The sequence below is a fragment of the Danio aesculapii genome, chromosome 10 (assembly GCF_903798145.1).
Source record: "Danio aesculapii chromosome 10, fDanAes4.1, whole genome shotgun sequence".
Lineage (NCBI taxonomy): Eukaryota > Metazoa > Chordata > Actinopteri > Cypriniformes > Danionidae > Danio > Danio aesculapii.
Window position 1 is genome coordinate 19,913,143 of NC_079444.1, and position 26,151 is coordinate 19,939,293.

General features: G+C 37.1%; 3 protein-coding genes across 7 annotated transcripts in view; all 3 read left to right on the forward strand.

Moving 5' to 3' along the window:
* Positions 1 to 8,901, forward strand: part of depdc5 (DEP domain containing 5, GATOR1 subcomplex subunit) — a 50,652-nt gene extending 41,751 nt beyond the window's left edge. For 4 of the 5 annotated variants that reach the window (XM_056466172.1, XM_056466176.1, XM_056466173.1 and 1 more), the window contains 6 exons: positions 1,962 to 2,201; positions 3,731 to 3,900; positions 4,028 to 4,199; positions 5,370 to 5,430; positions 7,135 to 7,217; positions 7,331 to 8,901. In XM_056466172.1, coding sequence (XP_056322147.1) covers positions 1,962 to 2,201; positions 3,731 to 3,900; positions 4,028 to 4,199; positions 5,370 to 5,430; positions 7,135 to 7,217; positions 7,331 to 7,626 — 1,022 coding nt within the window. In that variant the 3' untranslated portion in view covers positions 7,627 to 8,901. The remainder of the gene's footprint in view (positions 1 to 1,961; positions 2,202 to 3,730; positions 3,901 to 4,027; positions 4,200 to 5,369; positions 5,431 to 7,134; positions 7,218 to 7,330) is intronic. The other variant, XM_056466175.1, reaches the window with a different exon arrangement.
* Positions 8,902 to 9,176: 275 nt separating this feature from the next.
* ywhah (tyrosine 3-monooxygenase/tryptophan 5-monooxygenase activation protein, eta polypeptide) lies at positions 9,177 to 13,496 on the forward strand. The gene is made up of 2 exons (XM_056466806.1): positions 9,177 to 9,613; positions 11,441 to 13,496. The coding sequence occupies exons 1-2, from the start codon at positions 9,527 to 9,529 to the stop codon at positions 12,092 to 12,094; spliced, it is 741 nt and encodes a 246-aa protein (XP_056322781.1). The 5' UTR covers positions 9,177 to 9,526; the 3' UTR covers positions 12,095 to 13,496.
* A 9,459-nt stretch (positions 13,497 to 22,955) lies between these two features.
* slc5a1 (solute carrier family 5 member 1) overlaps positions 22,956 to 26,151 on the forward strand; it is a 30,886-nt gene continuing 27,690 nt past the window's right edge. Inside the window, exons 1-2 of the mRNA XM_056467146.1 lie at positions 22,956 to 23,161; positions 25,492 to 25,563. Coding sequence (XP_056323121.1) covers positions 22,967 to 23,161; positions 25,492 to 25,563 — 267 coding nt within the window. The 5' untranslated portion in view covers positions 22,956 to 22,966. The remainder of the gene's footprint in view (positions 23,162 to 25,491; positions 25,564 to 26,151) is intronic.

Genomic DNA, 26,151 nt, shown 5'->3' on the forward strand with positions numbered 1-26,151 from the left:
AAGAGGCATTCAAATAATAGTGATTTGCACCAATAAAGCAATAAGACCTTACATGTTTCCTATAAGAAATGCTGTCAATTTCAATAACTGAAACTATACAGATTTAAAAAATAAATAAAATGACCGCATTTTACTGACAGTAAAATTTTATTGACCAAGCAAGTGAAGAGGTGTCATTTTACCAGCATTGCCATGACAGCACAGTAATGCTATTGTAAGCAGCAGGATCAATTATAACACATATAAATGTCCTCTCGGTGTATTATTTGAGTGGACTTTGCTTTTTCAGTGAGCATCTACATTTCATGTCTACTGTAGTAAGGAAGTATACGTGTACATGGGAGGAATATCGACAGAGTGGAATAATAAGTAATTTTGAACTGTGACCATGGTGCAAGCTAGTTGACGGTGCACTCTGTTTCTCTTGTGCTTTGGTCTGTGCAGCAAAAGACCACCATTGTACATCGCAACCCATTGATATTAATGGGTTTTATAGTGCATTGGTGTAGGGGTGCATCCCAACATCCAGGCCAAATTTGCATACTCTTCTTTGTTCTTCATGGTCTCCTAATCATACCCATACCTACTAATTGGCTTCAACACTCTCTTCTCCTCTCCTGATGTATGTTTTGGCAGAGTCTGGCTTGATACCTGTCAACATTGGGATGTGAAAATAAGGGATACACCCCCCCCCCCCCCCTTAAAAAAAAAAACGCTAAATATGTTCATCTGGAGCTGTTTCATTGTAAATAAACTGCTGAAACTGTCAGTAATACGTTTTTATTATTATTTAGTTGTCAATTCTCAAATCTTTTCTTCACTGTATAATTTGAACATTCTGTATACATTAAATAACAGTGTCACTTTAAAAATGCACTGATCTATAATGAAAGCATTTGATTGCTTTGCTAACTGTTTATGCTCATTTAAGACAAAATTTGTTGTGTTTAAAAAACCCAACAAGATCGACATGTCTAGATGTTGTTATTATCATTATCCATTCATTCATTTTCTTTTCAGCTTAGTCCATTTATTAATCTGTGGTCGCCACAGCAGAATTCACCACCATTATTATTATTATTATGTGTATATGTCTGTTCAAACACGCACCCAAAACCCAGTGTCCACTTGAGCTCCGCATCAAATCGCGTATGTAAGTTACAGAATCCGCTTGGGAAACGGTGATAGTGATTTATTTATCACTATGGAGCGCATCAGCTGACAGTCATGCATCGTTACACAAACTGACTGTTTTGAGGATTGCATAGGGGCAATGGCGCCTGTTATGAAAAGGAAATGAATCGCGCAGTTTTTATGTTTATTTCAATGCGTTTTAATGCCTAAATGAAATGAAAGCACAGAACAGATTCACATTTAAGAGCAAGGGTCGGCCCCTGGTGGTTGGGCGGTATGGGTTGCATATAGGGAGGATCGGCTCTTCACAGAAAGATAAAAATACGGGGGAAATACAGGAAAATACCTTTACAGGATGACAACGGGATAGAACTGTAAAATATGGGAGAAAAACGGGAGGGTTGACAGGTATGACTTTGAGAAAATGCTATTTAGATGTCATTTATTTTTATTATTATTAATTATATGACAAGTCAGGGATTTGACACCTGATGCAAAGTAGAAATCTCTACCAGAAATCAGCATCACCTCAGCACAGCAACCCCCAGGCATTTAGTCGATGTTAGTGTTGAACTAACATCTCTCCACTAGTTCTTATTTCTCTGAGCATAAACAGTTCCTTTGTATAAGTAGCATTTCATTTTGTATTGTCTATTCATGTTGACTTGCTGAATGCCTCCACGTTTGTAAGTCACATTGGACAAAGTGTCCAAAATTAACCAGTCTTCAGGCGGCAGGTCAAGCTTCACTGTTTAATTCCCTTTAGCTAGCATGACTGTACCTTAGTATTTGTACCCTCCATGAAAACAGACCTCTATTCCCTGCAGCCCCAATGACTCAGCTACCTCCAGCTGGAGCGAATGTATGGTCTGCTGCAGCTTTGGAAGACTTCGCCCTTTTCCAGAGGAAGTGGTTTGAGGTGGCCTTTGTGATGGAGGAACGTCGACCATGTGACTTACCTGCCTTCCTGCTGCCTTGGTTGCCCAGCCGGCCAGCCTCGTATGCAAGTAGGCATAGCTCCTTCAGCCGCAGCTTCGGGGGACGCAGCCAAGCTGCTGCACTGCTAGGTACACACAGCCGGCTCTGACCCCATAGATGTCATGCTCCACACCATAAGGCAGCATGACACTCCTTACCCCAGCAGTTCTGGAAGACTAGTAGATGAGTTACACAAAGTCAGATCATTTCCTCTCATACTAAAGCATTCAGAGATCAACCTTGCCATCTACCCAGCAGGCACACAACATCATAAGACGTTAATATTAGGTTAGATTTAGATCATGACGTCAAGTGACCAAAATTCAATGTCTAGCCAGCCTCTAAGAACAACGTTATTTTGACGTCCAATAATGATGTCAAATTACGTTGATATTTGGTTGATTTTAGGTTGTGTTAGAAAGTGACCAAAATCCAACGTCTGATAGATGTCATAGTTGTAACGTCCACTCAACGTCAAGGTGTAACATGATTAGATGTTGACATTTGGTTGATTTTAGGTTGGACATTGGGCATTGACGTTGGGTTCTGACGTAGACCTGATTTTCATTTCCAAACAAAATCCAACGTCCCCATGACGTTGGGGTACGTTGGGGTACAACGTCAATATGACGTCTTGTTGACATCCTGTGCCTGCAGGATAGTCACCCAACAACAGTGCACAATTGGAAATTTCCATGACTCAACTAACATAACGTTTGCAATAACATCACTCTATACAACACCATATTCTTCTCTGAAAAACGTCAAACTTTCGATTAAACCACCTCCATCATATGTATTTAGTTATGCAAATCTAATCATGTGACTTTGTGTGACTTTTCTCTATTCCAGGACTGCGGTGCATGCTGTTGTAGAATAGTAGTCCAACTTAGGTTAATTCTCTTTATTGCTGAAATTACGATGTTGGCATCTTGGCTCTCTTTCAGACTGATGTAGATGGCTTTGTAATTCTGTCATCCAATTGACCATAAATCAGTGCCAGTGCAGTGCATGTACTCTCCAAATGGTGTTGTTACATGTGTTTTACCCAATCAGGGCACAAATTGCTTTGCAAGCTATTCCAATCAGAGCATGGACTGATGTCCGAATGCACCAATCAAATGCCATAATGATTTTTTGTTTGCCGGTAGTGCATGTTGTGGTGAAGTAGTGGCTGTGGTCCAGTAGTGCTGTGGTATGGGTTCTGCTTGCTCTCCTCCATCTGTCCTGTTCTCGCTGGATGAAAGATATTACTGCATTGTTCCCAAACCTGAGCAAGGCTTTTCTGCTAGCCAATCACCTTTCTGATTGCCTATTGAGCCAATGCCCATAGCTTTCAGTTTCTATTCCTGCCATAGAAGCTTCATACATCTTTCTTTCCTTTAATATGATGCACAATGGAAAATCATCCCTTATCATGAAATCATTTCAATTGCTTCTCAGTATTTAATGTTTCTGAAGTCATGAACTAAGCCATGAATGCTTTTATCACAATTACTCTCCATTGACCCATTTATGGTCGTAATGACTCCTTGCCTGACCTCTGTGTCATTTCATCCTCTTGGCCATTTCTGCTCTCTCTGTCTTTTTCGCTGTGTTTTCACCCCTCCCCTCTCAGCCGCCACAGTTCCAGAGCAGAAAACAGTCACCTTGGATGTCGATGTGAACAATCGTAGTGATCGGACAGAATGGTGCAGCTGCTATTACCATGGCAACTTCTCCCTTAATGCTGCCTTTGAAATCAAACTGCACTGGATGGCCGTCACTGCAGCTGTGCTCTTTGAAATGGTGAGCGTGGGATGAACATATTACCATGTACAGATAATATTACGAGGTGCTTGCATTGTTATAGTAGCAACAAATAATAAGCATAGTAAGTAGATGGGTACAGTTCTTATGCATTCTTGTGTTTCAGGTGCAAGGCTGGCACAGGAAGGCAGCATCTTGCGGATTCCTGCTTGTCCCTGTGTTGGAGGTGCCCTTCGCGTTGTCATCATACTTATATGGCGACCCTCTCCGTGCTCAGTTGTTTATTCCCCTAAATATCCAGTGTCTGCTAAAGGAGGGCTCTGATAATCTTTTTGAGGGTGAGGACACAAGAACTAATGGTGCAGTGAAAGTATTCCTAGGGCCAGATTCGGCTGCAAAAGCGTAACCTCCTGTTTTTTTTATTTAAAGCATTGTTTGACTTTCCTTTTCTGATCCAGATTTATGGGAGAAAATATTTAAATGCAATGTGATTTACAAGAGGTTTGCCAGAGTCAGTTTACTAGCATTTCTTCCATTATTTAATGCCCAAAAAGCATTTCTGAACCCATTTTGCTTCTGTGTTGTTTACAGATTACATGCACATGATTATTGTGAGCTAATTTTTACATTAGTGTAGTTATTAGAGCTTGGGTTCTCAAAGTTTTCAGCCTGCGATCCCTAAAACAGCAATGCCAGTGACTCGCGACCCCCCATATTTCTCGGAGGTGGTTATAAATATACAAATGTTGCGCACACAACAATAGGCTTATATAAACACAAGCATATTGTCAACAAAAAAATGTGTTAACAGTCTAACGACCATATAATTTTTATAGTAATTTATTAATTTAATTTAATTTAATATTAACCTCAAGTAAAGTGACTGGTGGACACAATATTTTCAGCACAAGTCTATTCTTGGTTTAATTTTGGAGACCGCCAGTAAGAGATCATTCTCAGTCTTCAGTTGTGGCCTGTATTTATTTTTAATGTATTTGATTGCCATAAAGGTGTCAGAAAGTTTAACCTGGTGCTATAACATCATGCTGCAGCTGACGCTATTGTTGTGTTGTTAATGTAACGTAAATGCACCAATCCTATGACAAAAATATAATTTAAAGGCAGATGTATTTTTATTTGAATGTTGTTGTTTTTTTTACTAAAATATGGTCATTCTAATAGTTTAATAAAATTTGTAAGTCACCAAGCGACCCCCTGTCATTGTCTCACGACCTCCACTTTGGGAACCACTGTATTAGATCACTGTTTAGAAAATCTGGCCCCAAAATTGTCTCTGTTTGGTGTTAGCTAACACTGTGGTTCTTTAAATAAAATATGTAGTTCCCAAATAATGGGTCAAATAGATTTCACATCAGTTTTGAATGACTTTACATATAGACAACCTTTCTTAGGCAACAATATCTCAGATTGGTTTTCACAAATTTGTTCAGATCTGATGGGATTGCTTATGTTATCTTCCATGACACCACTTTTTTTTTTTCATTTAGGGTTTGAGCCAGAGACATACTGGGATAGAATGCAATTGTTTCAGGAGGCCATACTGACCAGGTAAGTGAAGAATATGCTGCGTCCCTATTCGCATATTTATACTACGCTCTAAAAGTATTTACTTTTTTGTGAAGGAAAAATATGTATTTTTGAGTGTGCAAGCTTTTGCACATACTACTCTCTCATTAACAGATTATGTTGCTTAGTTATGAACCCTGTCAATCATTCACACATCACCCACATTTCTGTCATATTTAATTTACCTCATTGGAGAAGCAGCAGCGGGTTAATCTCCCATTCATGAGTCTTTCATGCAGAGAAATCTCCTTAGGTCTTTGGAAGCCTCTCTACTTGACGGTTGGTCTCGAGCGTCCATCATGTTTGTAGTTTGTTTACACTTTTCACCCACGTTTGTAGTTCTAATCAAATTCACGTCCAACGTGCAATGTACTGTGGGCAATATCAGCAGTTAGAGTATGGACGGTTCTACACTTAAAATTTTTATCGAAAATAGTAAACCATCCGGGAACCTTTGACATACTTTTTTCAACATACTACGATTTTGGACATACAAATTCTATTTTCAAATAATATTTAGGACGGATAGTATGCAAATTGGGATGCAGCACCTGTTCCTGGAGATCTACCCTCCTGCAGAGCATAGATATATACACTAGATATCGCATACGGACCCTGAGCATGCGTCAATAGCACCGCCACATTTGTACAGTGCTCCCAGGACAAATGACATTCAATGGCACTGGTGAAGACTACAGCCAATGTGAAGATGCTGGACTTTAAGTGCTCTGTACAGGTGAAGTAACGAGAAAACAAAGTACAAAGGCACAATATTACATTGGGAAAATTTAGTTTTTTACGATTTTATATGTTAGGAACGTTTGTGCTAAACAAGTATTGATAATAATACAGTCTCTTAATGCACTGACAATAAGGCAAAGCAGCACCAAACTCGCACTAAATACTAGGCTTATGCTAGTTTTGTTGAATAAAATACGCAAACAATGTAAATTAAATATGACAACAAGATGCAGCGATGTAAGAAACTTGTATTATTGTCGTCGGCTAAGTGAACAAGTCGTTCTAACGAGGATTTATTCACAAACGAATCGCTCCCTCCGTTAGAATGAGAAGTGAAAGCAGGAGAGGAGGTGTGTTTTAGGACATGGATTAGATCAAATTTAACAGGGAGGGAGACGATACATTTAAATGCACACGCTCTTTGTCGATAATGCCTGTGCGGTCACATATCTATCAATGTAGAAAAGTGATGTAAAATTATAATTTTTGTTATTTAAAAAACTACATACTGACCACCGGTAAATCATGTCATAGATATATGCATGTGTTTATATATCTGGCTCTGGATGGCCAGAACTTGTTCTCACATTCATTTCAAAGGAGCGCTCCCCTGTACTAAAATGGCGGCTCTATTGACGCATTCCTTCCAATAGACAACAATAGCGTAGGCGACATCTAATGTAAATATTTATGCCTACAGAGTTCAGCTCCAACCCTGGTTAAACACACCTGAACTAATTAATTAGGACCTGAACAGCACTGGATAATTACAGGCAGGTGTGTTTGATATGGGTGTCTGAAATCTGCAGAAAGGTAGATGTCCAGGGACAGGGTTGGTCACCCCCTAGTGTATTCTGTTGCTCTGACCCAGGGTCGGTTATCACAGTAAACTTAAGGACATCTAGCTCATCAAGAAGTAATGCGTTCTTCTTTCTTTCTTTGAAGATTTGGCTTTGTTCAAGACAAGTTCTCAGCGTCAGCTTTTAACTTTCCATCAGAGAACAAACCTCAGTACATCCATGTAACAGGTACTTTTTTACACACACCATAAAGGAAATCTTTCTTTACACTTCATCCTGTCAATTTCTTTGTCTTGCTGTTTACATCACTGTCATACAGGAATGTTAATCTCTTTCTTCAGGTACGGTTTTTCTTCAGCTGCCTTACTCTAAAAGGAAGTACAGTAGTGGACAGCGGCGACGCCGTAACTCCACCACCTCCACCAATCAGAGCCTGTTTGGTTCTGAGGAGCGAGTGGGCTACAACTGGGCCTACAACACCATGCTAACCAAAGCCTGGAGGACTGGTGTGTTGGGAGACGAGAAACTGGCCGACCGCCTGCTTCGAGATTTCACAGACTTTTGTGCCAACAAGGATAATCGTCTGGTGACCTTCTGGGAAAGCTGTGTGGAGAAAATGAATGCGAGTGCCCCTTGAGAAAAGAGAGGAGGAGAGTTTGCCTCTGCTTTAAGAGCTAACCTTAATGTACTGCTGCTATCATCTGATCAGAGAGAAATAAAGCACAGCCTCATCATCAAACACTCGAATGGATGAGTCATGCGTTTTCAGAGTATTGGCACATACGCATGCAGTGCTTTTTGTCCTGACGCCATCACAGCTTTGATTGGGTTCGCTTAAATTGGGCGGATAATTTCCTTATTTGAGCGGTAATGATAACTGAGTCAAAGATTGGCATTTATCAGCCAATAACAATATGGCCATCAATATATTATGCATTCTTAACTTTAATGTATGGCCATTTTGTCTCTTTGGATGGTTTTCAATGGGTGTTTTTATAGAAATGTATATAATTTTTTAATTGTTTACAGAATGTTGTGTTTTAAGGAGTTTAGATATCATCTGCAATCACTTTCAAATGAAATCTTCAGTTTTTAGCTGGCTGATCAGTGTTTGCTTTGATTCTTATTAGTATGGTAAAACAGAGCAAGCAACAGTAACCAACGTCGGAGTAGAAATTGACAGGTTTTTTTAAAGGGTGCATTAGTTCCTGTCCATTTTCCCTTAAATTATTTTTTCCCTTGGGGATCGTAAAAAAATCACCAGAGGAACTATTTCACAGTTCCTAGAACTGTTGGCAAAAATATCTATTTTGGCATGTTCACATTACGGGAACTGGGAACAATTCTAGATCTAGGTACACAATTTGGGTGAACAAAATTAGGTCGCATACTTTAGAGAAGGATCTAATATTGACTGTTGTACCTTATATCAAGTGTTATATAAAAAAAAAAAACGCTTGGCTTTATTGATGTATATAGGGGCAGCAGTGGCTTTGTAGGAGGGGGAGTGAATAACTAGCACTCTCTTCCACCCTCAGTAACATGGCTGAGGTGATTGCGTTCAACAAGGCACCAAACACCCCTACTGCTCCTCGGCCAACCAACTGCTCTGCATGTGTGTTCGTTTACAGGTGTGCATCACATCTGCTAAATGCTTGTACTTGCATACACTTGGCCCCTTGTTGTATGATTTTAAATACCTTGAGAATTAAGAGTAAATGTGTTTGGCAAGGTGTTAATTTCAAGGTTAAGTCAGGTACATATGTAGTCAGATTGGAAGTAAAATTAAACATTACATTATGTCCAAGGTCATATTGAGTACATTAAGCCCACTGTTACTCTGCAGTAACTGCATGTCTTCAGCAGAAGCACTGTAACATAGATAAAGCTCGACCTCTGTTAACCTAGTCAACACTTGTCTGTTCACATCAGTCCACGCATGTTGTCTTGACAATTAGTGTTAAGGAGGCACGTCCATGCATCCCATTATCCTCCGCCGTCAGTCTTCGAGCAGACAGAACAGAAGCATCGCTTCATTTGAATGCGGAAGAGCTTCTTATCTCGCGCACGCGCCTTGCACCGCTGCATTGAACAATGCAGCAAACCTCACTGCGCAGGTGCGCGGCTGCAGGGCATGCTGCTATTTTTAGAAAATGACGTCATCGTAAAATAGAGCGAGTGCGCGCACCCCCCCTCCACCTCCCCCTCCACCCTGTTCGCTGGGATTGACAGGACGCTTGCAGCAGCAGTACCTCTCAAGACGAAAGAAAATATATATATCCGGCGAAACTCGTAGGACTTTGAGGGCTGGGAGGGGAAAGAAAGCGTTACGAATACATTTCAGACATAACAAAAAGACAGTAATCTGCACCTCCAACCTTTGGCTCGCCGTTCCTCCCTCACGTGCGCGGCTGCTCCAGATTCTGCTCGCGCCTGTGCTGACCGGAGCGCGCGCCCGCTTTCGTTCACACAAACCAGTGTGATCCGCTGAAAAAGACCGAACTCCGGTGCGAACCGACAGCGTTTGACCAGAGAGGATGGCTGACCGGGAACAACTGATCCAAAGAGCCCGTCTGGCGGAGCAGGCGGAGCGCTATGATGATATGGCCTCCGCGATGAAGCTGGTGGGTCATTATTATTAATATACATGCAGAAACAGTTCACGGTGTGGCGATTGCAGTATAATGCAGAAACGGGGACTTTCTTTGGTTAGACTGATTAATAAAAGTAACGCTTAAATAAAGGTGCACTTCTAGTTTATGCAGTTGAAGCTCTCGCCTTTGTCATCAGCAGCACCTCTTTGTTATATAAAAATCTGCAGTTTTAAAAGGACAGTTCACCCAAAATGGAAATCTGTCCTAATATATCCAACTTCAAACCAGTATAGCTCGTTTTCCTTCCTGGAAGCACAAAGGGAGATGTTTAGCAGAATGACAGACTCGGTCTTCATTCACTTTCATTGTATGGAAAGTAGATGCAGTGGAAGTGTAGAGTGACCGGGGCTGTCAGTAACCAACACAAGCCTGACACCTCTCCCTTTGTGTTTTGTGTATATATAAAAGAAAAACAGGTAATGCGGGTGTGAAACGACACGAGAACGCAAGTCTAATTTTAGATAAATTGTTAATTCACTTTAGGGACAGTACTATATAAAGAAATAAATGTGCATTTATAAATTAAGATGTTTAATAATAAATTGACGATAAAAACGGGACGATTGAAGCTACGAAAGGTTACCAAATTGTAGGTTTCGGTTCAGTATCGGGCATTTCAGTGGTTACAGTGGATGAACAAGGGCGGCGCTGTGACTCCCACATCCACATCATCCATTGTGCGTCCGTGTCAATGCGAAAATACAATTAAAACCCAAATTACAGCGACGATTATAATTATAAACGCAATTACCTTGGCAAAATAATCCCAAGTTGACTCAACATTCTTGTTTTAACTGCAGTTGAGTGAAATAAAGCGCAATGTGTGTGACCCAGCAGTGCAGCATCCGCTGTCTGGTTTGACGTCCGAGCACAAAGGATGAAAGTCAGTCAATCAGGCGGCAGCTAGTGCGTGTCAAACAGGACACCGATCATCTCGTCTTAACTATCTCGTTTTGGACCGTATATTCAGTAATGTACGCAAAATTAATATGGTGACAGGTTTTAATTAGATACTGTCATTACTATGACTTTGATTGTTTGACATTGGGGTATGTAGTGCTCCCCCTTATACATTTACCGGTGGTTTTGCTACAAAAGCAAAGCCATTGTAGTAAACTATTATATCAACAATTTAACCATGGTTTTTGTCACACTAATCATCCAACAACTGTGCATATACAAATGTCATTAGCCAGAATTCTTTGCAATATTCCTTATGCAGTTATCATTAGTTACATGGTGGTCCTGTGAAATATTGTAATTAGACATTTTTCATATCAGTGGCTTTCCCGATTACAATTATTGTTTCTACTTTCAGTCTAATTCCACAGTTTTGGTTACAAATAACATTTTAATCAAATTAAGGTAATGAAGTTCTACGCTAAAATCAAAGTGTATGCATGATGTAGTAAAAAAATGCTTGAATTGTAGATTATGTTTATTATATTTACATAATCAACAATAAAAGAACCAGGGTTCTTGGTAGATTTTGGTCGTCCTCACAGAAAAAACACAATCTTCATATGTGCCATCACATTTTAAAAGCACTCATGGAACATGGGTTTGGAACAATTTCATGTAGAACATTTTTTATTTTTACATGAAATATTTTTAAGTTTTATAAGTTTTATACATGTTCCATATGTGATTGAACATGAAACTCGTGTGTTTTTTCCATGAAGTTAATAAATGTTTGTACGTCACCATTATTTCTGAATTTGAAACTAATATGGGTTTGCAAACACAAAGCATTTTAATTCATGCACTGACCCAGCATCTGGCCTTCTGCACCATCAGGTCACAGAGTTGAACGAGCCCCTGTCCAACGAAGATCGCAATTTGCTCTCAGTGGCCTACAAGAATGTGGTGGGCGCTCGGCGGTCCTCCTGGCGTGTAATATCCAGCATTGAGCAGAAGACGGCGGCAGACGGCAACGAGAAGAAGCTGGAGCTTGTGCGTGTCTACCGAGAGACGGTGGAGAAGGAACTGGAGTCGGTGTGCCAAGACGTCCTCACCCTGCTGGACCAGTACCTCATCAAGAACTGTGACGAAACCCAGGTGGAGAGCAAGGTCTTCTACTTGAAGATGAAGGGTGACTACTATCGGTACCTGGCCGAGGTGGCCACCGGCGAAAAGAGGGCCTCTGCTGTCGAATCATCTGAAGGGGCCTACAAAGAGGCTTTCGATATTAGCAAGGGCATGCCGGCCACCCATCCTATTCGCCTGGGCCTGGCACTCAACTTTTCCGTCTTCTACTACGAGATCCAAAACGCACCCGAACAGGCCTGCCAGCTCGCCAAGGAAGCCTTCGATGATGCTATCGGCCACCTGGACAATCTGAACGAGGACTCCTATAAGGACTCCACGCTCATCATGCAGCTGCTGCGGGACAACCTCACCCTGTGGACCAGCGACCAGCAGGACAGCGAAGGAGGGGACGCCAATAACTGAAGGATCAGCCGAGACCGCTCTCACTTCTAGCTGTAGTAGCACCCGTCTGTCTTCTACAACGCTGTATCTTTTTTCTCTCTGTCTGCTCCTTCATCCTCTCTCTCTCTTTCTCCATTTCATCTTTCCTGTCTCTTTGTTGCGCCACAATGCTCTTCTTTGGTTCCTCAGGGCAGCACTTCACATTGACTTTTGATTGCTCTCACAATTCTTTTACCCCCTTTTCCACCAACAGGATGTCGGTACTTGGAACTGTTGAGGCCTCACAGGATAAAATAGAAAGAAAAAAGATAATTGTTACATTTTTACTTCATAATTTGGACAGTTTTTTTTGGCAATTGTTCTTTCAAAATCAGAATTGTTAGATATAAACTTGAAAAAAATTTAAATCTCAGATTATATCTCAAAATTCTAATTCTTAAAATTGCAAAATACAAAGATGCAATCCTGAAACATCAGTGAAATATAATTTCAGACCCAGATTTGTAGAAAGAAAAGACGAAATTCAAAGAGTTTACATTCAAAGTTCAAACTTTTTTCCTCAGAATTGCGGGTTTGTCTTTTGCACATTTGACTTGCAGTGAAAAAAAACTGCAGAAAGTTCAACATTTCTAAAATATTACTTTGCATGTTTGATTAAAAAGGATTTGGAAACACGCAAATAAAAAAAAAACATTAAAATAATTTTAAATATTCACATGTAAACTAGCAGCATTTAAAGCATATGACTGCAAACTAGTTTTCATTATATATTACACATGATGCACACTGACTTTGAATGCTAATATATTCACAAAACACATAAGCAAAGACATTAAAGCGTCATGTTATTTGTCAGTCATCAGTGATGTCATTGTTCGACCCTCATTCGAATTCTGATACAATTCTATGAAGAAGGGGTGTTTATATATCCTCAATTGTTCTGTTTTCCTCCTCTTCTCCTATCCCTGACCTCTGTTTCTTTATACGATTCTCTTCTTTCTCCCTGCGACGAGTTGCTGATAGCCTGCTGGTCTCCACGTGACATTTATTTGGTGTGTTTTTGTTAAGGACTCGATCTTCGTAGAAACGCTGTAACACTTATTACAGGATGAGATCTTGAGTACATGGCACAGTATAGTGCTAATGCTACACCTTATTACGTTGTTCTTCTTCTTCACTTGTCTTTGATCTGTACCCCCATCACTGCTTAGATGTGTTTGTCGTTCCCCAAGCTCACCTTGTACACCTTGCTAGCCCTGTGAATTGTGTACATCTGCTGCTCTCACAACAGTTTGTCGCCACCTGAAATGTGAGCGACTTTCTGTTATGAGACGCAGAGATCAAGAGTCTTGATTAGGATTACTTATGCAAGGTTATGAAAGAATGACATTAAAGACATTGCTTACCATGGGAACTCTCAAAATGAAGTCTATCTCTGACATTTCTTATGTTTGCACACACTGGCTTTCTTCACACTGGTTTAAACACTTGCATGGGTTGAGATTGATGCATTTATAAAGTATTTGCATGACAAGTTTAAATTATTTTATGATTTGGCAAAATAGTGACAAATTCAAACAGTTTTGTGCATATATGCACAACTAAGGTTTAGGGCCAATCATGAGGTCATATTAGCTGAATGTAAGCTATTAAATTTTACATACTTAAGGCCCATGTCAGTAGCAGTGATCTGTATAACTGGTGTCTTGACATTTTATCCTACCCATGAGATTATGCTACCAACACTGTTGAATGTTTCTGTGGTTGGGGTTACGGATTAGGTAGGTTAGGGCGATATTACAGCTTTATATCACACTACTCCACATTAAAATCTACACTGGTAGCAAAATCTGATGGGTAGCATATCACGTCATAAAAATGTGCTATGGAAAAAAGCTAAACTGGAAAACACGTATCCCAGCAAACATAAAATGTTCTCATATGGCTTCCATTATCCATTAAAACATTCTTAGTAAGCCATAAGTGAGATTTTAATGTTATTTTAACCAACTAGAAAATGTCCCTGGCAAATCCCAGAAATCTGGTCATAATAGTTTTTGAAAACCAGTTAAGAATGTTAACCAAAAACCCTTCCCTGAACGTTTTAGACAGTTTTACTTTTCTGTAATGGCTGAAAAATGGTTTAAAACAGAACATTGTCGAAATGCCTAACGATATAGTACCTTCTTTTTACATACAGAAATCTTATTTAAAAAACATACAGAAAAGCTTTCAGACTAGCCAACCTAGCTTCCTTTTCTAGAAAAGTTATAGGAATTTACAGTTATGGCTATCATAAAAATTAATTTACATGTAAGTTTGAAATTCCACATATGGCCAACAAAAATATTTTAGAAAATAAAATAGGTATATTTCCGTCAGAACTTCTACCTGTTTACCGCGCATGCGCGTGACGGCGCTTGTTCATGAGCTCTGAAGATTCTCGAAAACAAGTTACCTCACATTCTAAAAGCTCATGACAGCAAAATATCAATCTTTTTTAAGAAGACCTAAAACGCTTATAGATGGAGGATATGCCTGTGAAATGTAAGTTATACACTGAGGAAAACATCATATCTCAAACACATCAAAGTCAAACAGGATCAGGGATGGGTCCAGTGTCATGAGTCATGACAAATTGAGTCGAAGAAGCAAACCGAATGCGCGATATATGGGAGTGACTTCCCGTTAAACTGTAAACAATCACTGATGTGTTTTAAAAAAACTTGGGTACAGCGTGAGAGGTGTTATTATTTCCATCACAGTTCGCCCATCCAACATAAATAGACAACTTTTCAAAATTAACAAATTAGTAGCTATTACTTTCAACACCATTGTCTTAAAAATTTATGGAAAGGAAATGACATTTTACATAAATTAATGTTGAATGGTGTTGTTGCTGTGTGGACTAAATTAAAAATGTAAGTTGTATTCTATTTTTTGAAGTGAATAAATTTTTTTTCATTGCAAACAATGAGGAAATTGAGATGTCAAAATTTATTTTTCAAAGTTAAAAATCTAATCATAAAAATTGGACTGAACTACAGACTTTCTATTGATATCTGCATAAAAGAGGACGTTTTATTATTTGGAAAGCATTTTAATTTAAAAAGCTATTTTTTATTTTACTGCTGTAATATCATACATGTTGTCTGTAACGGGATGGTACAAGAGAGGCTCTCTTGCCTAAAGAAAAACAATATAATTAATAAGGATTTTGTGCCTGAGGTGGGAAAATAGCTTTTTTAGAGGGTTAAGATATCTTATAAGTAGTATTTTTTTGTTTGTTTGTTTGTTTGTTTTTTTAAGCCTGTACTTAATGAGAATTTTGAAAATTGCAATGTGGAAATGGCACCCGTTTCATAGAATGACTCATTCCATGAATAAGTTAATCCTCGAAACGAGCCTTTCCATAGCAATATTAATGACAAATATTGAATATTTTTATACTCTAACGGTAAGAAATACAAAGAGAAAATATTACAAGAGAACAAAACAGTATTCAAATCTAATCTTAAAGGGACAGTTCCCAAAAAATGAAAATTTAATCTCTATTTACTTACTCTCAAGTGGTTTCAAACCATTATAAGTTTCTCTCATTGGTTGAACACAAAATAATATATTTTGAAGAAGACCTGAAAACCTGTACTATACTATAAATATAAGTCTATGTTTACATGTTTCCAGCTTTCTTCAGACTAGATTTGTTTAGTGTTCAACAAAGTAAAGAAACCATTTAAAACAATTAAAGGATTAGTAAATGGTGACAATACATTTTTTTGAGTGACCTATCCTTTTAAGGCCAATTCACTCCACACAGACAAACACAAACAAACAAGTTGACCATGTTGTGAAAAATACTGTGATGTTCACACTGCACTGCCCCCAAAAATTGCCTTGTACAATAATTATAGTAAATAATTAATCCTTCTTAGGGCTAAAAAGAGATTTTAGAACTACACCAGCATTTACTGTTCAGCTGCCTGCTTGACATCATGAATGTGTTTCGGCATGGCATTTTTCTTCTTCATCTATGTAGAGCTGTTATAGAAATAAAGTTGACTTACTGTATTGTCATATTATATTAACAAAACATTAGGCTATATTATTATTACAGATACAAATAAAGCACAAAGCCAAACACACATTTTCACCTTTTCACTTTGTGCAGTTTAAACTAATTTAGAGAGGATCACGTGCTTATGATTGATCACGGCTGGTCCCGCATCAGCTTCACATATTAGCCTATGCCAATCAGATGAATACTAACTCACTATAAAAAAACAGAGTTTTCCACTTCAGTCATCTTCGTCTTGAACAATCCCCCCCTTCCACCCCTTCTCCTGATAGGGTGGCACAGTGGCTCAGTGGTTGGCACTCAGTGGTTGCCTCACAGCAAGAACGCCACTGGTTCGAGCCCTTACCAGGCCAGTTGGCATTTCTGTGCACAGTTTGCATGTTTTCCTCATGGGTTTGCCCCGGGTTCTCTGTTTACTCTGTTTACTACCACCGTTTAAAGACATACATAAAGAGTAAATTGACTAATCAAAAGCGCCATCATAAGACAAACTCTTAGCCAGCTAAATCTCTCAGCACGTTCACAAGCAGGGTAGTTCTCGAGATCTACTTGAGCTCAAACGCCCCTCTCACCCTTCAAACGGGAGGGAGCCCCGGGCTTGAGGATATTCTGAGCTTAGGGCCCTCTCCCAGAACATCATCAGCTAAGTGTGAACTCTTGGAGTAACCTATATGGATTATTTGTAGTGCAAACTTATTATTTGAAATAATATGAAATGTATATAAAGCATCAACCTTTTGGAAATAATAACTCTAAATGTTAATATTCTTATTTTAAAATTTCAAGACACAAATAAACATGTTACACAATATATAAACCAACCATTCAAGACAACACATAATAAGTTTGGAGTCGGCATGGGACGATAACCATTTTCAAGGTATACTGCAGTTTGGAAAAGTCAAGGTTTTCAAACCGCCAATATTTTCTGCTATACCATTTCTAAGGGATGTGTAAGAGGTTTTAGTTACTTTTTTTTAATACAACAGTATCTTCAGCAGAAAAATATCTTAAGATGGCATTTTAAATTGTAAAGAAATCTGTGCTTTTGAAACAAATGAAGACAGCAGAAGTCAATAATTGATATGAATTATTTAGCCGAACATGTTTAATGATCCAAAAATATTATAAAGGTTTCTCAAATTAAAATATATTGTGTTCAAAGAGGAAAAAGTTTGTTTATTTACCCAGACATTAAAAAAGAACAGATTTAACAGCAGTAATCACAAAACCGTGAAATCGTGATATTTTTATCCAAGATTATGAAACCGTTATGAAAATCTTATACCGGTCCATGCCTAGTTTGGAGTGGTCTCTTTGGAGCTGTATACACAGTAAAATAAAATAAAGGAATTAATAAAATAAAAATAAATGAATAAAAAAATAGTTTAAAACATAATTTTAAAACTCAATCCAGCACATTCCCAAATACAAAAGTTACAATTTTAAGTTTTTACCTGTTTTACCTGCAACCAACAGGTGAGAAATGTTGAGGAGTCTTGGACAACACATTTATTTTTGCTGTGAATGATTAGACAATTGACTCTTCCAAATGCACATACTGTATATTATAAAACCACTTTTATTTTACTATCATGTATTGTACCTATTATGAAACCAGCTTATACTTTAGCCTGCAGTAAGTGGCCTATGTGACATCATTTGCTTAGCAAAGCTTCTGCATAAGAATATCTATCTCTAATAATTTGCATTAATAAATTGTTCGCAAGACCGTTTACAGTATCAAGAACATGAACAGTCAATTCTGATGACGTTAGCATTCATTAGAATGATTAATATCTCAGGGCGATTTCCCGAGAAAGCTCTTTGGCCAGTGTAATCTGGCTCTTTTTGATTATGTAAATGTTCTGGCAGAGATGCCTTAAACAGAACATAAATAGTGATACGCTGGAGTTGTATCGCATGATTGATTTATAATAGTATAGTTGAATAAGACGAAGGCTGTGCAGAAGGTTGTCTGTTTATGACTTTAAGACCTTACTTCTGAAAGATAAACGTTCGTGGCCTTCAAGAGAAATGACTCACCACAAATTGTTGAGGAGCTGATAAAGCCAGAGACTTCTTTCTCAACCAGCCTTTATACCGTATTATCGCTTTTTTACTTAAATCTGTGCACATTACTGGAAATCTGACCTGAAAAAAGGTGGATTATAAAAGTAGGTTCATTTCCTTGTTAGACTTCCAAAGCAAACAAGGTACAGAGATCGCAGGCACTCAACAAAAGGGAATTTGAAATAAGCAGCAGGATATATATGAATCTACTATCTGAAGCTGAAAATGTTCAAGCCGTCATTGGTTAATGATTGACTCCTCAGCACTGTGTTTTTAGCAGCTTTCTGAAGAGGTTTATCACATGAGCTAGAAGATAGCTCAATATCATGTTGTTTCCTTGTTGATACACCCCAAAAAATTATATTCCAAGTAACTTTTGAGTAATTAACCTACAGCAATAATCATGTTTACACTGCAGTTAATAGTGGATTCCAGTAATTCTGATGGGGTTGATGATTTATCAATATTGGGCATTTCAAGAATTCACACTTAGCTGATGATTAATTATAAGCTTGTTTGGCATGCTGTCCCAGGAGAGAGCCCTGAGCTCATAAGATCCTCGAGCCCGGGGCTCCCTCCCGTTGCAAGGCGAGAGGGGAGTTTGAGCTCAGGTAGATCTCGAGAACTCCCCCGCTGTAATAACCAATGAACAGCCAGTGATTGCTCTTGAGAGATAACCATTTACTAGGGGCATGTCTATAGTGCCGGTTTTCGATTAGTCAATTAACTTATGTTGCATGTTTTTTTGGACGGTGGGAGGAAACCGGGGAACCCGGGGGAAACCCACGTGAGCACGGGGAGAAAATGCAAACTCCGCACAGAAATGTCTGCTGGTTTGGTAAAGCCTAGAGCCAGAGACATTCTTGCTGTGAGGCAACAGTGCTAAGCACTGGGCCACTGTGTCACCCATCTAGGAAGAAGGAGGAGTAGGGGTGGATGGGGGGATTCTTCAAAACGAAGATAGCGGTGGTGTGTAACCCAGGGTATTTATAGTAGCTTAGGAGTTATCTGATTGGTGCATTGAGAATTGGATAATGCGGATCCAGCCGCTAGCAATCATAAGCACGTGATCCTCTCGAAATTCGTTTATAACTAAACTTCACTTATATTAATTCATGAAAGTTATATTTTTTCACGTGATCAAAAGTTAAATAACAAAACAAAACATTGCAATATCTGATCAACAAAATGATGTCTTGTTATTCAAAATTATATGCATTTAATGAATTATGTGTTTTTGCTGTTGCACAAAAAACGAAAAAAGTTTTGGTATGATACAAATCAAGTTTATTTTTTTTAATGCTGTAAATACATTAATTACTAAGTCTTGAGACCATGTGTATTCGTGTACTGCCATTTACCAGTATATTTTAGTAGAAATCAGTTAAAATGTATGGAATTCCATTTTTGCCAAGTAAGAAGAAATATCTAAAGGTCGAAATAATGAGAGAAAAAAGTACAAATTATGACTTTGAATTAGGGGTGTAACCGATCACGGTTGATCCGTGATTCATTCGGATCACAACCCATGGTTCTGAACACATGTGAGCCCACGGATTAATAAAAATGTTTTTACTGGTAGATTAATTCTAAATATATAACGATTTCAGAGAGATTGCCTGTCGCCTCATTCAAATCACATGTATGAAAGCGTTTAGGCTTTCCTGTAAAATATTTTTTCTGTCACTACTTGTTTAGCCTGCATCAATGAATTTAGTGTAAGCTGCACGATTAATCATTAAAAGATTCAGATCTCAACAATCACGCAACATAAAGGGCCCTATCATACACCCGGCACAATGTGGCGCAAGGCGCGACGCAATTGTTGTTTGCTAGTTTCAGCTTGGCGCAAGAGTCGTTTTGACGTTGACGTTTTGCACCACGCTGTTAAATAGCAAGTGCATTTGCGCTCATATGTGCGCCTATAGGCGTTCTGATCTAAAAAAGGAGGCGTGTTGAGGCGCATTGCTGGCGTGTTGCTATTTTGAGAAACTTCAATAGACTGTTTTATAGACCAGAACAAAGCCGGTTTATTGTCCAGCACAGAGCGGATTAGTTATGCAAACAGGATGTACAACAAAATGCAAATATGTTTACATATGAAAAAGAATTAAAATATTAAGGATATATATAGGATATAATAAGGATCTATATAGGATATAAATATAAAGGATTAAACTATTACAAAACATATTATTTTCTAGCCTACATAAATATAAAAACTATTTGTATAAAAATATAAATATATAACTAATATTTTTTGACCACACTTCGTTATTATTGTTCATTTTTTCGTTTGCTGGAAATTAGAACGAATTTAGAAATAGTTTTGAAACAAATGTTTGCGCTTAACAAACAAAATTAATTATTTATAGGCTAATGGATGTCTGTGCGTACAGGAAGTTTCCCTATCTACGAGAGTGAAAGCGAAAGTAAACAATGAGGAGGTTCATCTCTCATTCTCGCGCTGTAGATGCTCTGTTTAACTGTTTTCTCTCTAGTGAAGGATTCAGTTTTTACACTTACAAAGTCTGTCATGTAAATAGCAAATGCGCTATGGCACGGCGCAACTGGCTCTTAAAGGGAATGGGAGATGAGACTCTGATTGGTTTATTCTCAAAACACACCTATAACTCATTAAGAGAATAAGCTTAACCCTGTTAGACCATGCGCCATGGCGCAAAGCGATTTTTCTGTCCTTATATTAGCAAAAGTGGATTCTGACATGCCCTTAATGCGTTTGCGCCCTGCGCTTTTCACTTTGCGCATGAATCATCAAAATAGAGCCCAAATTATAAATGATGGGGATTCACATATGTTTATTAGTCCTTTGAATCGCTGCATTCAAATCTGTGTTTGAAAAACACAAAAATGAAGAAAGAGATTCAGTCTTTAGTCTTTTGAGTTATGAAGTTACAAACAATCAAATAACACAGAAGTACTGGGATAACAGTTCATAGTTTAGATATAGCCACTGATGTTTATGGTAAAGATTAAAATCACCGTCATATGCATTTCACGATGCTTAAAAATGAAATTTGTATGCAGCAGTTACATTAATTAGCCAATAGGTGGCGACAAGCAGCCATCAAAAATATGCTAGTGAATAATTCTTTAAAAATAATACTGGCAATGAAACATGAAGTTTTATGAGTGAATAACTGAGTCATTTATTCAAAATGAGACTAAAATAAATATTGGTTGTACAAATTATAATATTAGATTTATATATTTAGCGTAATCAGCAACAGTAGAAGTAACAGTGAATTTTACAGTTCTGAAAATTTTACAATTTATTTTGATTCAGCTGATTATTTCTTCATTCTATTTGTAATAAAATTACAGCTTTTAAGTTCTGTTTGTTAAAACCAAAAGTGTCTTGCAGTACTGTTTTTGTAATAAATGAAAAGCAAATTACATTTGTCTCCTCTCCTTTATGACTTTGAATGTGATCTGAACCATGAGATTTGTGATCCATTACACCACTACTTTGAATATTCTAACAGTTAAAAAATGATCATGTATTAAGCTGAAATTGTGATATAAAAGAATAATTAAGTCAAAAGTATGTCATGCAAAGACATTATGACCATAAAAGTCAAACCTATGACAAGAGGAATTCATAAATAAACTTGACTTAAAAGTTTGACTTATTAGATCCTTTTTGAAATTATGACAATAAAAGTAAATATTAACAAGTTGAAAACATGAGTCAAAATGACATAATTGGGCATCATGGTGGCGCAGTGGTTAGCACAATCGCCTCACAGCAAGAAGGTAGCTGGTTTGAGCCCCAGCTGGGTCAGTTGGCATTTCTGTGTGGAGTTTGCATGTTCTCTCCGTGTTCGCCTGGGTTTCCTCCGGGTGCTCCAATTTTTCCCAAAGTCCAAAGACATGCGCTATAGGTGAATTAAATAAGCTAAATTGGCCATAGTGTAAGTGTGGGAGTGAATGCAAGAGTGTGTGGGTGTTTTCCAGTGCTGGGTTGTGGCTGGAAGGACATCGGCTGCGTAAAACACATGCTGGATAAGTTGACGGTTCATTCCGCAGTGGCGAACCCTGATTAATAAAGGGACTAAGCTGAAAAGAAAATGAATAAATGAAAAATGCCATAATTTTACTTCTATTTATCCTATTTTAACATGACTCATGGTTGTAATTCTATTTCAAGACTTAGTATGCATGTCGCAGTTTTGACATCACAAAATCTAAACGTTTTAGGTCAAAATTTAATGTTTAATTTCACAAATACAAGAACAACAAACAAATCTTGCAGTACTTGGCAAACAGGGCTTCCAAGATTTCCGGAATTATTTCCCTCTTCGATTTTGTTTGACACACATTTGTAATGTTTAACAACAAAAAAGCTGCTTGTATTACAAAATGTTTAAGGCTGTCATTTGATAAGTCATCTTCACTTTATACACGCAGTGCCACTCAGCACCTCAGGGTGTCCTTATAAGCAATCCTACAATGCGTTTACTAATGTCTGGAGCATTAATTGCAGAAGTGCATCTTGACTCTCCAACAGGTGAATCAGTGAAAGCCATTCATCGAGATGCAGGAGCAGAGGCTGATGTGCTTTTACAGGAACTCCACCTCACTTTTCCTGCAAGGTAAGTTGATCATTAATGATTCTCAATCTCACATTTTTGACAGTCACAAACACACTTGTATAATGAACCCTCAGTAGGGCACACCCATCTGTAGAGCCACGCGTATAAGTGAGCACACACTCGCACATGCATGCACAGTGTCTTGAGCATCGAGGGACGCACTTGCCCTCCTCAAACACCGTCAGAATGGGTGCAGATTATTTTGGATTTTCGCTGCTCCGCAATGAGAACAAAAGAAACATCACCATATATGTGAACAACCCAGCGGACATTTCTGTGATTGTCATTTATTTTCTGGTGGTTCTGGCGGTGGGAGTATGGGTAAGAGGATGGTACTTTCTGTTCATCTCGAATTTTTTTTTTTTCTTTATACCATTGATAGATTTGTGAGTTGTTAACCTTGCGCCAACATTTTATAGTACATAAAAGTGGCTGCGGGAGAGAAGTCTTGAACCAGAATGAGGAATGGTTTATCTGATTTATTAATCATATATATAGTTGAAGTTAAAATTATTACCTCCACCCCCTATTATTAGCCCCCCGGTTTATTTTCCCCAATTTCTGTTTAACAGAGAGATTTTTTTCAACACATTTCTAAACATATTAGTTTTAATAACTCATTTCTAATAACTGATTTATTTTATCTTTGCTATCTTAGATATTTTTCAATACACTTCTATACAGCTTAAAGTGACATTTAAAAGCTTAACTGGGTTAATTAGGTTAACTAGGCAGGTTAGGGTAATTAGGCAAGTTATTGTATAATAATGGTTTGTTCTGTAGACTATCGAAAAAAATATATAGCTTAAAGGGGCTACTAATATTGACCATAAAATGTTTTTTAAAAAATTAAAAACTGCTTTTATTCTAGCTGAAATAAAACAAATAAGACTTTCTCCAGAAGAAAAAATATTATCAGACATACTGTGAAAATGTCCTTCTTCTGTTAAACATCTTTGGGAAATATATATTTAAAAAATAATAATTCAAAGGGGGGCTTCTAATTCTGACTTCAACTGTAAATCTCATCTACTCAAATGCAATATAATAATTCCAATTCAACAAGGGATTGCAAATACTATATAATTTTATATTTAATATATTAATATATAATATATTTGTGAATCGTTATCCTTGAGTCAACATGTAAAAGTACATAAAGTTGCTGTGGGTGATAAGTCTTGAAGCAGAATGAATGAGGAATGTGAGAATGTGACTGATATATATGTACGATATACTGTGCTTATATATATATATATATATATATATATATATATATATATATATATATATATATATATATATATATATATATATATATATATATATATATATATATATATATATATATATATATATAAAATCTCATCTTCTCAAATGTAATATAATTATTCCAATTCAACAAGGGTTTGCAAAATATATTCACTATATAATATAATATAATATAATATAATATAATATAGTATATATAATATAATATAATATAATATAATATAATATAATATAATATAATATAGTATAATATAATATAATATAATATAATATAATATAATATAATATAATATAATATAATATAGTATAATATAATATAATATAATATAATATAATATAATATAATATAGTATAATATAATATAATATAATATAGTATAATATAATATAATATAATATAATATAGTATAGTATAATATAATATAATATAATATAATATAATATAATATAATATAATATAATATAATATAATATAATATAATATTTTTATATATAATAATTATATAATTTTTTATAATAATATAATTTAACACTTTTTTATATAATATAATTTTTTGGAAAAGGATATATTGTTATAATTATTAATATATGGTTACTATTAATGATAGATCTATTTAACTTTGTTTTTAATTGTATTAAAATATTACTAATAACTATTGTGATATTCACATAAATATGAACATGTTCATAGATGCAAGCACTGATTATTTGCACTTCTGAAATCGATAACTTTAAAACAGAGATGCCCAAACTAGGGTCTGCAGGCCAAAGTTGGCCCATGGTAACCTTTGATTTGGCCCCCCATCCCATCAGAGAAGAGAGGGGGATGATTGGAGATTGGCATTTCAAATTTAAAGTGACCTATTGCTAAAGCCACAAAAAAATCTAACTGACATTATAAGTTTCAATTGAAATGGTGTAAATTAATCAGATTTAGCTTAAAATGTACATACAGTACTGTCACCTATTGAATAGAGGACAATGCAGAGACTTTGGTGAGCAAATCAAAGCAGATTCAACTTGACTAGTTTATAAAGCCTTTAAAAGATTATTAAGCAATACGATTCAAACATTAATTTATAAATATTAGGAAATTAACCATGGTAACTTTAATGTAAAATAGTTTGCTATATTTATCTTCGGCCCATGGTTAATGATATTTGGGTTTTTGGCCCCTCATACGAAAAAGTTTGGCCACCCCTGCTTTAAAAGCTTTTGAGAAATCTCAAACACACTTAATCAAGCAATGAACAGTACCTCAATTTAATGCCAAGCTCTTAACCACTGAGACCCCTAATATGATATGATATAATGTCAAATGTGAATTTTAAGCATCTGTAATTATAATAATGCTGAGTTTATGGACTCTTCTCTTTAAAGGCCATGGTACGGACCAATCGAGCCACTGTCGGTGGCTTTTTCCTGGCTGGCAGAAGTATGGTGTGGTGGCCGGTGAGTAACACAGTGTATGCCTAACCAGGCTTTAAACCTGAAAAGCAGTGTGTTTTGTGCTCAAATTGTGAAATAACTTTGCCCAATCAATAGTGATCAATATATCTAGCAAAATGTCCATCCTAATGTGCCAGAAAATGACCAGAATGGCCATAAACCCAGGAACTGATTATGCATCTATCAATAGCACAGGAACAGTGATTTCACATTATGACAGATAATGACCCTACCTGCCCCTCCATTTCAAGACCTTGATATCTGGAAATCTTTTATGGAGGCCATAATGCACTGATGCCAGATGCATCCCACAGTTCATTATGACTGAAGCTGTACTGATACGCTTTGCCCATGCCGTTTTTATGGAGCTGTCATGCTTTGGTCCATCCCAAGTTATTACTTTATACGAACAAGTTTTTTTTTGGTAATTACAAAGTTCATTGTTCCAGTCATTATTGTTTGAGTTACACCTCAGCTTGTGCAGAAGAAGCAGTTTTTATAGCTTATCATTACAGTGATTGCATTGGCAGATAAAGTCAAACAGTAGACAGAGTTAATATATTTAACAGTTACCGCAATCTTCTGCTAATG